The 16,472-nt window shown below is 39.9% G+C and overlaps 2 protein-coding genes across 4 annotated transcripts in view; one reads left to right on the top strand and one right to left on the bottom strand.

Annotated features, from left to right (window-relative positions):
* The window catches only part of emsy (EMSY transcriptional repressor, BRCA2 interacting), an 18,803-nt gene extending 14,327 nt beyond the window's left edge, over positions 1-4,476 (top strand). For 2 of the 3 annotated variants that reach the window (XM_014004020.1, XM_014004021.1), the window contains exons 17-20: positions 97-224; positions 651-1,172; positions 2,780-3,169; positions 3,738-4,476. In XM_014004020.1, the coding sequence (XP_013859474.1) occupies positions 97-224; positions 651-1,172; positions 2,780-3,169; positions 3,738-3,920 (1,223 nt within the window). In that variant the 3' untranslated portion in view covers positions 3,921-4,476. The remainder of the gene's footprint in view (positions 1-96; positions 225-650; positions 1,173-2,779; positions 3,170-3,737) is intronic. The other variant, XM_014004022.1, reaches the window with a different exon arrangement.
* A 6,740-nt stretch (positions 4,477-11,216) lies between these two features.
* lrrc32 (leucine rich repeat containing 32) overlaps positions 11,217-16,472 on the bottom strand; it is a 13,054-nt gene continuing 7,798 nt past the window's right edge. The window contains exon 4 of the mRNA XM_014004018.1: positions 11,217-15,083. Within this exon, the coding sequence (XP_013859472.1) occupies positions 13,218-15,083 (1,866 nt within the window). The 3' untranslated portion in view covers positions 11,217-13,217. The remainder of the gene's footprint in view (positions 15,084-16,472) is intronic.

Raw genomic sequence — 16,472 nt, 5'->3', positions numbered from 1 at the left:
GTGTGTGTGTGTGTGTGTGTGTGTGTGTGTGTGTGTGTGTGATTCCTGTGATGCATGCCACCACCTGACCAACCCTGACTGTGACTCCACCTCCAGGTAAAGGCGGCGGAGCAGCAGAGCCTTCGGCGGAAGATGACGCCATCACGCCATGCAGCAGCCAGGTTACAGTGGCAACCAAACCCTCCGCCTCAGCTGCCCCCTCTGTGGCGGCGGCGTCTCACGCGGTGAGAAACAGAGCGAAACGTCTCGATTATCCAAGTTTAATTCTGCACCTATTAGTAACTGTGTTGGCAAAATCTGTCCTGAGCCACTGAACAGATCTGAAGCATGTTGAATCTTTAATATCACCCGGGACCACCTTTACCTGACGACATCACTCAGAACTGTTCAGGATTTCTGCTTTAACGCCACAACAATAGAGTTAAAGAATTTAAGCTGGATTTTTTCAGAACCACAAAGCTCTCCGCTGAAAACAACAACTTTCACAGGAATTTTTTATTCAGTTGAAAGATGAAACTGTGGTTTGAGTGAAAGTGATTCAGGAGGGATAAACTTTTGAAAGTTTCTGGATAAAATTTGTAGATTTTTTTATGTTTTTATTGATTAGATTCTTTAATTCTTGAGTTTAAGCTCTGTCTGTTTGGTTTCAGGCAGCAGACGGGAAAACGGAGACAGTGATGGATGCTGCGGAGCTCGAGGGGGACACTCTGGACCCTCAGACGGGTTTGTTCTACAGATCCAACCAGTCGGCACCAGCTCCACCCACAGCGACTCAGCAGCCTGCACCGAGCCGATCTGAGGCCGAACAGAGCTCCGCCTCCACCCCGCAGGCCCCGCCCACGCCTCCGCAGCTGCAGAGCAAGCCTCAGCCTTCACCTTCCTCATCCACTCCCCCTCTGACGAAAAAAGTCCTGAAACCACGAGATCAGACCCCGCCCAGACCCCAGACTTTAACGCAGAGCCCCAAGGACCGACCTCCGACCGTGTCGGCTCAGGCCGCGCCGAAGGTCACGCCCCCCGGCGCAACGGCCAAGCTCTCGGTGACKCCGCAGCTCCCCAAGCTGCAGCACGCCCCCACCTCCCTCCACAGGCCGCTGCACACACCCATGTCCCACCCCCCTCCTCTGCAGGCGCACCACCCTGTCAGCACAGAGAAGATAGCCTCCAGCCAGGTGAGTTTGGCTCCGCCTCCTGAAACAGCCGAGAGCCATGAGTCTCTTCAGATTTTATTTCATATCTAATTCTGGATGCAGCGTGACGGGAATCCCCTCAGTCCTTCAAAACACAATAAATCCTTTTCATGTTTACACTGAACAAACAACACAGATTCTGTCAAAGGCTCCAGCTGCTGCGGCTGCCCTTCGGCTGTTTCTGTTTCCACTTTGAAAGTGCAAAGAAACTCAAAATCTCCTATTATTAAAAGAAGGTTAAGAACCAGAGAAACTCGGTTTAGTTAGTACGCCAAGAGCCAAGAAACAGCTAAAATCAGCTAAAGGAGAGTTAAATCAAGTGGAACAGATGCTAAAACATTTAGAACAGCAGCTAAAAAAAAATACATGTAGCAAAATTACTTAAAAGTAGCAAAACTATAGCTAAAAACGCAAAGCTAAATATAATAAAACAGTGCCTAAAAGTGCCTAAACTGTATCTAAAAGTTCAGTGTAGCAAAACAGCTAAAAGGCTTAGTGTAGTAAATCATTAGCTAAAAAGATCAGTGTATCAAAACAGTAGCTAAAGGCTTAGTGTAGTAAAACATTAGCTAAAAAATCAGTGTATCAAAACAGTAGCTAAAGGCCTAGTGTAGTAAAACATTAGCTAAAAAGATCAGTATCAAAACAGTAGCTAAAGGCCTAGTGTAGTAAAACATTAGCTAAAAAGATCAGTGTATCAAAACAGTAGCTAAAAGGCTTAGTATAGTAAAACATTAGTGTTATGGCAATTATTTATCTAACAACAGAGACAGAAATACGTGGTCCAGAATGAAGGTACTCCGTGGGATGATCAGCTGAGTTTTATTGCAACAACAGGAAACACAGAGAACCTGGCCTGTCTCTGTGCCTCTCTGTCAGTCTCTCCACACTGCTCACTGTCTAACTCTCTTGCACACTGTGTCTCGAGAGGCCTCATATACAGCATTCTGTCATCTAACATCGTGTGAGAATGAACAACCAATCATAACCTGCCCCATCCTGATACACGGAAATAGGTCAACTTGATGCTGACGTCCGGAAGGATATCACAAGATATGAACAAGTGTTCATATCTTCRGGAACAGGAACAAGTGGTCAGTGTCAAGGTGATACAGAAAATAAGTATTCCACAACAATTAGCTAAAAAGATCAGTATCAAAACAGTAGCTAAAAGGCTTAGTGTAGTAAATCATTAGCTAAAAAGATCAGTGTATCAAAACAGTAGCTAAAGGCCTAGTGTAGTAAAACATTAGCTAAAAAGATCAGTATCAAAACAGTAGCTAAAGGCCTAGTGTAGTAAAACATTAGCTAAAAAGATCAGTGTATCAAAACAGTAGCTTAAAGCTAAATTTGAAAAAATGGTAACTGAAAGTATAAATTATAACAAAATTGTAGCTAAAGGAAAAAGATTTGTTTTTCACTATTTGTGAATAAAAGTTAAATATTTTAAAAAGTAGAAAAGTTAAACTCTAAAAAGGTCAGAGGAAAGTAGTGCTGATGGAGCCGAACATTTTGATTGAAGCACAAAATGGAACATTTTTTGCAGAAATATCAGGAAACCTGATGATTTATTTATTGTTTCTCCTAAGCAGCCAATCATCACACAGAGTGCCACCGTCACAAAGATTACCTTCGGCAGCTCGCACCATCCGCCGCCCGTCTTCAGCAGCGGGGAGGCGGCCGCCAAGCTGATCCCAGAGTCCAGCTCGGGACCCCCGGGGGACAAGCCGAGCGTGTCGGACATCCTGAAGATCTCCATGATGGAGGCGGAGATCGACCCCTGCACCGAGCCCATGGTGGTGGACTCCTCCAGCGACTGCAGCCCTCTGGGGAAAACCCTGGAGGTCCAGGCCGTGTCGGGGACGCTGGACTCGGGCCAGTTCATCAGCAGCTCGGGGGCCGGCCTGAAGCCCCAGCAGTTCAGCTGCGTTCAGGGCCTCGCGGCGCAGAGGAACAAAGACGACCTGGAAGTCATCGAGGTGAGTTTCTCGTTACAAAACGCTGCAGGTCATAAATCAGAGAAGCTGTCAGCATCTCGACGTCTTCACTGAAACTTAATCTGAAACAGTCATTTAGTTTCAGTCCTGACTGCAGTAAATCAGCGCCCCTCCACCTCCATACTAAATACTTCCAGATTAAAAGCATAAATTCAAACCTGGGACAGTTTTTGTAAAGGATCTTCGCACAACCCCTCTTTCATTCACCTCATACCCATCATACTGTCTGAACGCTAGTCCTGCCTGTTAGCAAAATATCTCATGGTACACCTTGGGATTTTAAGATGGCCGCCATAGTCATTTGAGTTTAGCAAACACAAAGAAGGCTCTAACTCAGTCCGTTTTACAGATTCTAAGCTGAAAACACACAACAGAGCGCTCATTTTTGGAGATTTGACCAAAACTGCAACTTTACTGTGCTTTAACTTACTACTAATAAAGATGCCTCGCGTATCTTTAATTTTAAATTAATGATTTGTGACAGAAAACAATTGAGAACAGGCCTCTAGTTTGCCGTGTCCGCAGTAATCTGACGACCTGCTCCTCACAGGTGATCCCTCAGTTCTCCATCCTGCCGGACTCCAGCCAGTCCAACGTGGTGGTGGAGCCCAGCGGCTTCCTGGAGATCACCAACTACACCAGCCAGCAGCTGGAGGAGGACAGCCCCATGGAGCAGGAGGTGGACAGCAGCAACGACGAGGCCGCCGCCTCCAGCCCCGCCAGGCGCCCGTAGTTCCCTCTGAACTTCTTTGTTTTCAACCGGAGGTTTTTATTTTTCTCCCTCCATGACTGTTTTTTTCTCCCCACAACTAATGGCCCATGTGGTTTTTAATGGCCAAACCTGTGAGCGAGGTGAAAGGATTCGTTTTAGTCCCAGACAGCTGGAAGGTAGCCTCTCCGAACACAAAACCTCCAACTCCCAGGACTTTGAGAGAGTTTAGAAACAGGAGGATTTGGTTCCACTTCACATTTCAGATACTCTGTTAATATCGGTCCGGAGACAACGCCTCTCTTCAGATTTACTGAGTTGTTTTTTTTTTTTCTGAGACCCGCCCTGAGTAACTTAAAAAATATATATCTGCCACCTTTTTCTGAAAAACGCTGCAAGTTTGTCTTTACAAAGTGTTAAAACTGAGCGTTTCTTCAATACCTTTTTCAAAATGGAAAACATTTGATCTGCACAGACTCTTGAGTGGAACAGGATAGTTCACAGGATGTATTTTTATTGGATTCAACAACAAACGCTTTAAAATATTCTCTCTTTTCTCATAAAAAGCGCAAAACTTGTACATTTGTTGTGTGTTCTTTTGCATTTATACAGTATATTTCGAACTAAAAGAAAAGGCCATTTAATCAAATGGAGAACGCAGTCTTAAAACTGAGGCCTCAGGGGTCGTTTTAGCTGCTTTTGCTTCTCATGTTTAAAGAGATCCGCTTCCCCGAGGCTCAGATCCAGCCTCTGGAGTCCAATTGGTCCAAATCAGCCTGATGTGGTTTTGTTTAGGAGTGTCACCTCATGAATCCCGCAATTAGATGAAAGTGCCTGACAGGAAATGGTTCTGCTGACTCACCTGACTGAGACACGTGGAGTGGTCAACTCATCACAAAGAATCAAAGAAATTCTTATTTAAACCCCTTTTTTTTACCACAAACCAAAGTATGAAATAATCTTTGGGTTTCGCAGCCACAAAATGCAGAAGAAAAAAAAACTAAAACTACCTAAAAAGGTACAGGGTAGTTGGGCAAAATAATGTGACGGCAGCCAAAAAACTGTTTTATCTTAGTTGACATCATGCTACCAGCTACCAGCTATGCTAGCAACATGCTAACTAAATTTGCTAGCTTAGTGTGTTTATGTTAACCACATGCTATGTTGGCAACGTAATGTCTAAACAAAAGTAGCACGTGGTTTTGTAGAATTTGAGTCCAGGTTAATATTTATTTACATAAGTTTAATACGTGAAACAGCAGAAGATAAGTTTGTGTGGTGATAAACTCTGGAGAGATTCATGTAGGAGTTTCCTCCATCTTGTCTGTCATTTATCATCCTGGGGCCCACGGTAACATTCCTTCAGCTTGAGTTTTTTTGATTTAATGCCCGTTTGCTCTTTACTAACAATGAGTCTCACTTGCTAACCAGTTGCTCATTGCTAACGATGAGACAACACTCAMCAGATTTTTTTTATTTTTAATTTTTGTTTAAATAATAAAATTCAGCACTTTTGACTCATTTGTTCGTTGTGCCTGTAAAGATGAACCAGCTGTCTCTTAAGTTCAAACAAAGCGTTCTTGGATKCCGTTCAAAGTAAAGTTTAGTAAATGGGCTTTATTTTAATTGATGTTKGTGCAGGAATAGATTCCAGACGAATGGTATCATTGTCCTGAGAGCTCTGCTTGTTTGGATTTCGTCTGCTGCCCAACACCAAGTCTCAACACAAAGCTTGAAAACAAAACATAAAGCACATCTCAGAGTTCATCAAACTCACGTCGCTGCAGGAAAGAATGTGACCYCTGACCTTTCGCGTGGTTCTGGCTGATAAAACGCGACGGTGAGTGCCTTGTTGGGGCTAAAGATGAATAATTAGAGGCGGCCTGCTTCCAATTTACCCTTCTGTCAGCGTGGAGTTCACAGAGCGAGGCGCAGTTACTGAGACAGAGAGGGCAGCATTCACATTCATCTTCCCTCCCAAGATTTCCCAACAAAAAACAGACCGGACCGGACCGCACCACACACTGTGTTTACATTAGCATACATTTGGTATGAAATGAACGCAGCACTGACTGAACAGCTCAGTTTTACCAACAGAATGATATGAAGTGTGTTTTGATACAAGCTGGAGTCTGTTTTAAACATATTTAAGCTATAGACATAATTTACAGATTCATGCACACCAGAGGATGAACTTTTGATTATTTCTAGCAAAAATAGACACATTTTGGTCTTACACTAAATTAGGTTTAGCTAATTTTAAGACCACTAAAAATTTCACAAGTATAAAGTGCTAAACTTCTGTTTTTATGCCTGTAGCAACTTTGGCAGCTAAACTTCAAACCAAGATGGTCAAAATAATAATATTTGACAATRTTTCAGTGATAAATACAAAAACTGACTAAAAGAATTTGTAGTTTGACTGAATTCAAATCATATAAGAAATACAAACTTAATGTAGAAATGCTTTTATTCTGAAAAGCGTAAACTGGTATCACGAGTTAGACCTATAAATCTGGTTGGGAACTTGCCTCAGATGATCCCACCCACCTTTAAATTAAACAAATAGAAAACTAACAGGTCTGAGTCAGTCCTGCTATACATCTTAGCAGTTAGCATGAGCATAATCAAAATTTTCTATACGTTTAGCATTATCAAAGCTTAGTGGCTTAGTGGTTATTAAATCTAACTTTTTGGTTAGCTGTGCTCACTATTGTTGGTTAACATTGTTTTCTAAAATTTATATTGATCAAAACTTTGTAAAGAATAGCAAGATGGGTTTGTCTAAGTCTTTACAGTTGTCTAATTTATTAGCCTTTGTGTTATCATTTAGGCATCCACATTGTAGCGACACGTCAATCACACAAGCCCCTCCCTAAAAYGTTCTTGCTGTATCGTCTCACTTTAGAGTCAATTACAAAACGAATCTCTATACACAACTGTGAGAAACGTCAAACTAACCACAGGAGCCCCCTGCTGGTGAGAAGAGGAAGAACGTCCAAATTGGCTTCGCTTTTCTGATCTGGAAGTACAAAACAATCAAATATCTTTTAGTCTTTTTTAATCTATACTTTTAAATAAATATTTACAAACTGTTAATTACTTGATTTCAGAGATCTTTGAACAAAAATATATTTGAAAATATGTTTTTCTTCCTCATTTTTGCCATTTGGATGTGTTGGTGGTTATTGTATTGGCTAAAACAAAATTGTATATGTAATCAAGTTTATATAAAAATGTATACAATAAAATGCATGTTTGTAGACACTATCAGGACTTAAGTACAGTTTTTATAAATATTTAGATTATTTTACTAACAATAGATTAAAGATGTTTTTATTTGTTTGTAGCAGATGTTCAGGATTAATTTCTTCATCTGTGACTATAAGTTACCTGCTCTTTGTTCAGACCAGTTCTTCTGATCTCAGCTGGACCGGACCGTGAGTCCAGGTTTAATTCTGAGTCACTGCCAGCTCACACAGGAGAGGAAAAGTGACTGAGGCCTGTTTCCAATTTAGGAACCACAAATATTTTCCGTATGCTTCCTCTGATTCTATCTGAGCTCATAAACAAGAAATAAAAAAAGAAAGGTGATGGAAAACAGGAAAAGTCTTTAAAAGGAAATGATGCCGGTCGGTGGGTTGGTCCAGCAGAACCTTGGTGATGGATCCACTGTGGAGTGGGTCCCTTTCAGAGGTGAACAACGGTGACCCGGTTCTCCCAGAGGACCAAAAGCTTCCGTTATTGTCTATTTTTTCACTTTGCTCTGGAGGCCTGCTGGAAAAATAAACAGAGCCTCATTTGAAGTTCAGTGATGTGGAACTGAGGAACTTTCTGTTCCAGTCAGAAGTTTTTAAAGTTTGGATCCAAAAGGCTGCTTCTTCTTCTTTGTTGTGTAAAACTATTAATSATCAGGTAACAACAAAACAGTGAAACTTTTAGTAAAATAAGCTTTTTGAAAATTTTATTTGTTTTCTATTTTTGTCCCAAGTTTAAAGAAAGTTTGAGTAACTTATGGTTAAAAAAAGAGGAATGTTTTACAATGTAGAGAGTGGAGTCATCAACAAAGTGACAGGTGTGTGGATTAAAAACAAAACAGGAAGCTGAATATTAAGGAAAATTACTTCAAAATAAAACAAAAAGTAAAGCTAACTTTGCAAATAATCCAACAAGGAACAGAAAATGTGCACTTTTAGTGAAAAACCAGTGAACGACGAGAAGCTGAACAAACGGAAACTGATTTGTTAGAATCAAAGCTAAAAATATCAAATCAACGGGTAAACACTGAAACAAAACAGTAAATAAAATTAGGAAAACAGAACATGGAGATTCACAACACAAGACATCAAAAGAGGAGCCAAAAGCTAAAATAGTAGCTAAAAGCTAAATGTTGTAAAGGACAGAAATGCAGCAGTGACACTGTTTTAAGAGACCTGCAGAGATCTAAAAGCCAGTTTATTTTGTCAATTATGTTTAATAAAATAAAAAAGTATAACAAAGTTGAAATAAATCTTTGATTATAAATGTTTAAAATATAAGAGTATGTAAAAGTAATTACTTTAAGAAAGAAGATATAATAAAGCACATGTAAGGGTAAATATCATGTTTTATTCACAATGAGGCCAAAATGTTATCTTTGTACCCAGATCATSTAAAACACAGATTGCTGTGGAATGTGTCTCAGTTCTGACCCGGTTTCACTCTGAACTTATCCTGTGATGCTGATAAATGTCTGAAAAAGCAACAAACAGCTGAACAAAACAGGCAGCATGCATTTTAGCTGCAGCTGTTCTGAAGAAGCTAAAAAACGCTGGACTTGTTAATTAAAGCAGATCAAAGACGTCATTTAAACTCATGTAAACATCGTCTAGACGGGTCCAGATTACAGCTGGGATTTCCTGAACTCTGATTAAAACAGAAACCAGAACAGATCTGGATCACTGGATGATTTTTTTTTTATTATTTCTTCAAATCAATCCATGGGAACGTGAGATATTTTGCTAACAGACACACAAATGAACACACAGGTGATTACATCATTGCCTGTCTTTCAGTGATCAAATATATAACATAAAGTAATGAGATTCTTTGTTATTAAAAATCTAACAGAAAGTTTGTGGAGCGACATTCTTCTTCGACAGTGATAAAGAGGCTTTTTCCTCTTTGACGTAAAACAGGAAGGCCGTCGGACCACTTCCTGTACCACCCTGACAGTAAATTAGGTYCAGTAGGCCTCTCCTGGGAGGGGTGGAGGGTCTGAGTCACCGCTGTTAAAAGCTTTTTATTTGACAGGTCAGATAAAGCTGAAGTTTAGCTCCGACCCATGAAGAGAGGTTTAGTCAGGGAGGTAAAAGAGCAGAAATGTTCGTTTAAACGCTTCGGGTCAGGAAATGTAGCCGAAATAATGTTAACTCGAGACATGAGCTATGGTGTGCAAAGACAAGCTGAAAACTAGCCACACATGAGGTAACAGCAACAGAACAGGAACTGAAAATAACAAAAAGATGCTAAATCTCATTAGAATAACAGCAACTGAAATCAGCAAAACATGGGCTAAATCCTCAATTAGCCAAACAAAAGTTGCAAAAGAAATGGTAAAATCAGCAAAACAGTTGCTAAAATTATTAAAATGTTGCCAATATTAGCAATTTTTTTTTTGTAAAAGTAGCAAAATAACTTCTAAACCTTAAATCAGCAAAACAGTTTCTAAAATTAGCAAAACTGTACAAAGGAACAGAGCAATAAAAGGATGGCATCTAACAAGCATAAAATGTACAAGATAAAATTAGCTGAGCTAAGTTTGACAAAATGTTTGCCAATATTAGCAATATTTGTTGCTAAAAACAGCAAAATAAATGTTARATCTAAAAATCAGTAATACCAGTTAAAATGAGCAAAACTGTGATCATTTGCAAGGGGAGGGGGAAGACTTTTTTTCTCTTGACATCATTCTGAATATAACGGTAACGAAAAACATCCCAGCAGGACAAACATGTCTTAGTTTTAAAACAGAATAAGTTCAGCTGTTTCCACCTGCCTCCACTATCTGTGGGACTCAAATCTGGCAATAAAATACACTGAATTGTGCTCAGAGGCATTACATTTTAAATATTTATGATTTTCATTTAGTTGTTTCTTTTTTGTCCCAAAAACAGTCTTATTGAGCTCACATTTTACATCTCAACACATTTTTCTAATCTCTCCTCGGAAACGTTAAAAACAATAAATATCTTACCTGTTGTGGATAACTCTGTAGAAGGTTTGAACTGTTTGAGAAATTTTAATTCTGGTTGAGGAGCTAACAGTGGCTCAAAGTGGATTTCACTGTCCAACACTAACACTAATGATGCTGATTGTCTTAACGAGCTACACCTGTGAATGTGTGGATTTAAGTTGTGTCTTTCAGGCTGGAGTCAGATCAACACAGGGACAGTTGGTTGAGAGATTTTGATTAATATTTTAGGATTATGTGTTGACACAGAGCTTATAAAACAACTGATTTTCTGTACCACTTTATTTAGTTTAAAAAGAAGATAAAATTTAAATTAAAAGCTCTTAAATTTGCCAGTATTACTTTGCTTACCCACTATATAAACACTAAGGGTTGAAAATGTCTAGTTATTTATTTAAAGTGAAAACAAAACAGTTTTTAAAATTTACAGCTGTGGGGGGAAGTTATATTAATATATTTATCATTAACTATGTTCCTCATTCATCAGTTTTAAAATCACTCAAAGAAATTTGAGATGGTAAGTTTATAAATTTCCCACAAGACCTAGGAAACCCAAATGCACCACTGTAAAGTAAAAAGTCCACAACTGAAAGAAAGTACCACTCTTTGTGTTTGTCATATTCAGATCAAGACGCAAAAATGTAAATATACTTTTAGCTAAAACCACTGGAYAGTTAGCTAGCTTAGCACTAATTATAAATAAGGCTGTACAGGCACCTATTTATTCAGCTTGTTGATATATCTTACCTTGGGACCTTTTTCTTTACTAATATGACTATTTATATATGTACATGAAAATATAGMATCTCTACAATGTGAAGACAACAAAGGTTCACTTAGGATGGGTTTGTAGCAAGAAATCATGTAACAATTCTTAAGTCACATTTTATTCTTAATTTTAAATAAATTTTAACTTCCTGTTCAATTAGGTTTAATCACTTTAACCACCTACACATTCTAAGTTAAGTAAAACATCAAGCTCGTGCTAAGCCGTGTTAGCATGCAAACTGGAAATAATTCAAGCAGAAAACACAATTTTTTGGAAAAACTTCAAGCTAAATTTTTGGAAACAGAAAATGGACAACATCTAAAGATTAAAACAGTTTATTTTTGAGGTATGTTCTACAAAGCAACAGTTTTCTTCATTTGTTTTACGTAATAAAACATCTGGACATCCTTCATCAACAAGTTCCACCTGCACATAATAAATTCAGCCGTATAGTTTATGGGTGTTTTTATTAAAATAAATGTATTCAGTTTGTGTGTTTATTCAAACATAAGAACATCACAGTTATTTATGTTCAGAGCTTCACCCAGAAAATCAAATTAAAAATGGCACTTTTATACATTTTCATGCCAGATGAAGAGAGCGAGCACCATGGATCAATTTAAATGTCCAGCTTTGCTTTAAAGCTAACAAAATAAATTACATTTACATATTTTAATGTAACATACCAACAATGTTCATCTTTTAGTGTCAACAGTTGCTAAAGATATACAGTAAAATAAAAATAAAATCACACAAACATTAGAGTTTAAAGTGCAAACTATAAAAGAGTAAACTGCCATCTTGGACAAACACCTTCATCTGTTAGTATTTTATAAATAGAGCATTTTCCTTCACAAACTTTAGTAGTGTTTTCTTCATTTTCAGCTTAAAAAGGCAAATCAGTCTCTAAAAACAACCTTCTTACTAAAACATTTAGTCCTTGAAGCACCCAAACAGAAAAAACTGACATCACTCTTTTATCTGTATTTTATCTCTGAATAAGGCATGGGGTTCACCTAATTTGGCATAAAAACTGAAAACAGAGGCCTTAGAAGGGGGGCATTTGGATATTTGTGCTTGCTATTTCCAGATTTCCACATCTTTGTTTAACAATAAAACAAAATTACAACCACAGCTCTGTTTTATCACTGCTTGGAGACTTAATGTAATAAAAACCTTTATGAAAACCATATATAAAAAGGGACAATAAAAAACATGCAAAAATATTGCAAGATCCTAAAGTGTATCCACTGGAACAGAGCAATCCAAAATCCCTTTCCCCCTAAAATCATTGAAAGTTCAGATCTAAAGGGAAAATGTATTCGGGGAACTTGTACTTAAGGTTTGGACCTGAAAATCTAACAACCCTGGTAAAACAGAACCAGTGCCACTCTTTGGTACCCTAAAACCCTTGAACCTGAAACCGTTACTTGAGACCCATTGAAAAGAGGACCCAGGGTTTGGAACCATAGAAACCATGTAACATTGAATTTTGGGAACTCTGTGGATACTGTAAAACGTTATAAGGGGTATGTTTACTGATCAGTGCAGGAAAGTACCCAACTTGGGGTACTCATGACTGAATGTTACTACTTAACATGTCATGGGTTTTATTTGTTGTTTTCTGTTTTAAAYCATGTGGATTTAGTTACCATACAGATAAGAGACTGGTGTCAATTTATATTTAAGGTATAAATTCCTCAGTCTATTTGGCTTGATGCTACCGTTTGCTCAAAGTGTTTTAGTGTTGGTTCTTCGTTTAATTCTACATTCATTAAAGTGGTTTCAGGTATATTTAACACTGCTGTTTAAAGCACAGAAAAGACAGAAACCTTWAAAAAGATCCGATTCAAGCTGCCCACACGTCCGGTGCGTTCTGGTGCTTTGAACATCCAAGGTGTCGCCTGCAGAGCTACACACCAGGTGGTGACAGTTGGGTGATGTTTTGTTTGTTCTGTCCTTCCTAAAGTCACGTGTGCTTGGGAAAAACGTAACAAAAGAAGTCAAACTTTCATTCTGTCGGAGCGTGCCGTAAGGCTTGAAAGTTGCATTTCCTTAAAATAGACTTTCAGGTGTTGCATGAAACTGATATAAAAGTCCAGTAAAAAGTCCAATCCTCTGTGGGTCTTACTTAAACTGCTGCTTTCAATAGCTTGTTTACTTTGCAGCTTAGATAATATGACTCTACTGACGAGTGTCTCTGTTAGTCAGTGATCCAAAACCAGTGCTTCAAATTGTCCATATAGAAGGTTYTGATTGGGACCACATTCACATTTAAATCCTTCAATATACAGAYGTTTGTCCTTGAGTCGTGATTCTTCTATGCATGAAATCCTCTGTTGCGCTTCTTTTTCCTCAAACAGCAACATAGAAAAAGTCCCACAAAAATAACCAGAGCTGAAGTCACCACCGCGACAACCACCACGTCGTTCTGGACCTCCGGTTGGCGGCACATGTCCTTGGTCACCCTTTCGATGTTGACCGGCTCTGGATAGTCCTGGTGGACGCAGGTCACGATCTCGATGTCGGGAACGATGACAGAGGAGTGCTGCATCATGTGGAGGAAGCCGAGGTTGTCGCAGCAGCTCAGAGGGTTGAATCCCATGTAGAGGGTCTTCAAGGAGCGCTCCAGGGCCAGGACGGTAGACTGGTCCAGGGTTACTAAGTTGTTGTTCTGCAGGTTGAGGGACTCGATGGTGGACTCTCCCTTCCACATTGGCAGGGTGTTCAGCTGGTTGGTGGAAAGGTCAACGTTTCTGAGACTCTTTAGCGAGGACAGGTCCGGGTTTAGACTCGACATGTTGTTTTCCCTCAGGAGGAGGTGGACCAGAGAGTGTTCCAGACCAGAGAGTGAGTCTTTGTGGAGGTCCAAGCCTGGATTTAGCGACAAGTCTAGGAACTTCAGGGGGGTGTTTGCAAAAGCATTGGCAGGGAGGGTTCTCAGGTTGTTTTCAGAGAAGTACAAGAAGTGCAAACTCCGAACAGACGAGAGGGATACGCAACCAGCCGAACTCACGTCTTCGTTCTTCAGCCTTGGTTCCAGCCGGTTGTTCTCAGAGTCACAGATCTTCAGATTGTTCTGCTGGAGCTGCAGGTATTTGATGCTCGGCAGTCTTTGAAATATTTGGTGGTCTAGAACTGTGAGGTCATTTCCTTGTAAGAAGAGCCTCCTCAGCGACGTCAGAGTGTTCTCCCCAAAAGTCAGACTTTGTATTGAATTATGGCTGAGATCGATTATCCTTGCTTTATGTAAGAGGTCTTTGGAAGAGACAGAAAACGACCCGATGCAGTTATTACTCACGTTCAAGACCTCCAGGGATTTCACATTGTTGAAAAAACTCTCTGGGATGCTTTTAAGTTTGTTGTAACTCAAGTCCATGTATCTCAGGTGATTAAAAATCAAGTTTGTCTGGTTTTCCGAGCTTCCCGTGTTGTTGACCGTCTGAAGATGGTTTCGTGAAACATCGAGAAACTCCAGAACGTTCTTAACCGGGAGAAAGGGGAAATACAGCAGCTTGTTTTCGCTCAGGTCGAGAGAGCGAAGTTTAAAYGAACTGTTGGACTCCGCGCTTTGGAAAAACTCGATGCTGTTCTTGCTGAGATTCAGAWATGCCAGGTTGTAAAGGTTGAAGTCTAGGATGCATGTGATGGAGTTCTTGGACAAATCGAGCTCAGTCAGATTCTCCAAGGAATCAAACGCCCCATCTTCAATCTCCAGGATGACGTTGTTGTGGAGGTTGATTTTCCTCAGGGACGACGCTCCGTCGAAGGTATTTCGAGTTATTTCTGTGATGCTGTTGCTGTTCAGRGAAAGGTTCGCCAGCAACGGAGACTCGGACAGGAAGTAGTCCGACATACCCGTRTACAACCCGTTATTTGACAGGTCTAAAGACTCCACGGCTGTGAGAGGTCCYACGTTTATTTTGGAGCGGGCGAAAACACTTAAGTGGTTCTTGGAGAGGTCCAGCACCCTCAGATCCTTCATGTCCCGGAAAAGTCCCGGTTGGAYGAAGTGAATCCTGTTCGAATGGAGGTTCAGCTGGTGGAAGCCGGTGTGGAACCCCAAAGTTTCCTTTGTCAGGTTCTGAACCTGGTTTCGAGAAAGATCCAGCGTTTGGACTCCATGAGGGAGGTTGACGGGGGCACCTCTGAGGCTCAGATCACTGCAGAACACATCCATTTGGACCTGGGGATGAAAGACAAACACACAGGTCTGATTAAATTATGATTGTGACACGACCTGGACCAAATGCTTTTAAATCCTTCTTCACATTTCAATCCTTCAGTTTGGGTCTATATAAACTGGAACTGCAATGCTTTGGTCTGAATTCCTGGGTATTGTAGCTCCACAATCCCCTCTTTCACCCCGTTCTAAGGTGTGTCTGAGAGCAACTCGTTTTGTTGCTGTCTCTTTGAATGCAAATTAGGCACTTCAGACCCTGCCCTCTACCAGGTCGCAGAGTGTTCCACTCCACCTTGTTCTGCCGTTTTGGTAGTTTGCTAGCAGCAGCAGTGGACACAGCATTAACCACTAAGCAGCCAAACAAGAAACTAAGTTCGACTAATGCTAACCGCTAAGATGCTTAGTGGGACTGACTTAAACTTGTTAGTTTTCTATTGGTTTAAGCTGAAGGTGGGCGGGATCATCAGCGGCAAATCAGCCAATCAAAATTTTTTGTATTCATAATTTAAATATTGTTAAATGTCTTTTTAACATTAATAGTTTGAAATTTAGCTGATAAAGATGCTTGTAAAATGGGATAGTATTTATTTGAGATAAATAGCATAAAAATATAAGTTTTACATTTTTTGTGGACTTGAAATTAATAAAACCTAATTTAGTGGAAGCTATTGGTTTCCAAAGTTAACAAAAAAAGCAAATCCACAAAATAAGAAGCTGGTTTCGCTATTAGCGAATTAGTGGAACTACCACCCTGATTAAGAGAAGACTTGTCCATCCAGCCTTACATGTTGGCGCCAGAGTCTGATTCAGAACCAGAGTCTGACCCAGAACTAGAGTCTGATCCAGTACCAGAGAATGAAGACGACAAAGCTGCATAACTGCAGATTCAAGAAAGTGGTTCAGCAGAAGTGTTCAACCTTGTGCAGTTCAGCAGCAAATACTGTGACGTTATTGTTAAAAATGCATAATAGGGAATAGAGAAAACTGAGTGGATTAAAAAATATGACCCAAACAGAATATAAAGATATCTACGCAGCACCAGGAGAGAATAAATAAAATTTTCCTGCCTCCTTGAGGCTCAAAGTCAACAATTAATTGCATTTAAAGGCTGAAAAAGAGGAATTTTCATATGTTCCCTGAAAATTTTATTTAATTGCTTCTTTTCAACTGACACAAAGATAATCACCTCACACTTTTATTACCAGCACATGTCATGTTCCACCCCAATAAACGGAAATATTTAGGTTATTAAGTTTGCTTTATAATAGAAACCACATGGCARCAGGATCCTGTGTTCAACAACAGCTCATAAAGCTGCCTCCAGAGCAGAGAAACATTGAACGTGTTGTGAAACGGGCATTCCTCGCTGCTGACAGGCTGGTTGCAAACCCC

This window comes from Austrofundulus limnaeus, unplaced genomic scaffold (assembly GCF_001266775.1).
Source record: "Austrofundulus limnaeus strain Quisiro unplaced genomic scaffold, Austrofundulus_limnaeus-1.0 Scaffold21, whole genome shotgun sequence".
Taxonomy (NCBI): domain Eukaryota; kingdom Metazoa; phylum Chordata; class Actinopteri; order Cyprinodontiformes; family Rivulidae; genus Austrofundulus; species Austrofundulus limnaeus.
This window is presented reverse-complemented; position numbering and strand designations above follow the sequence as displayed.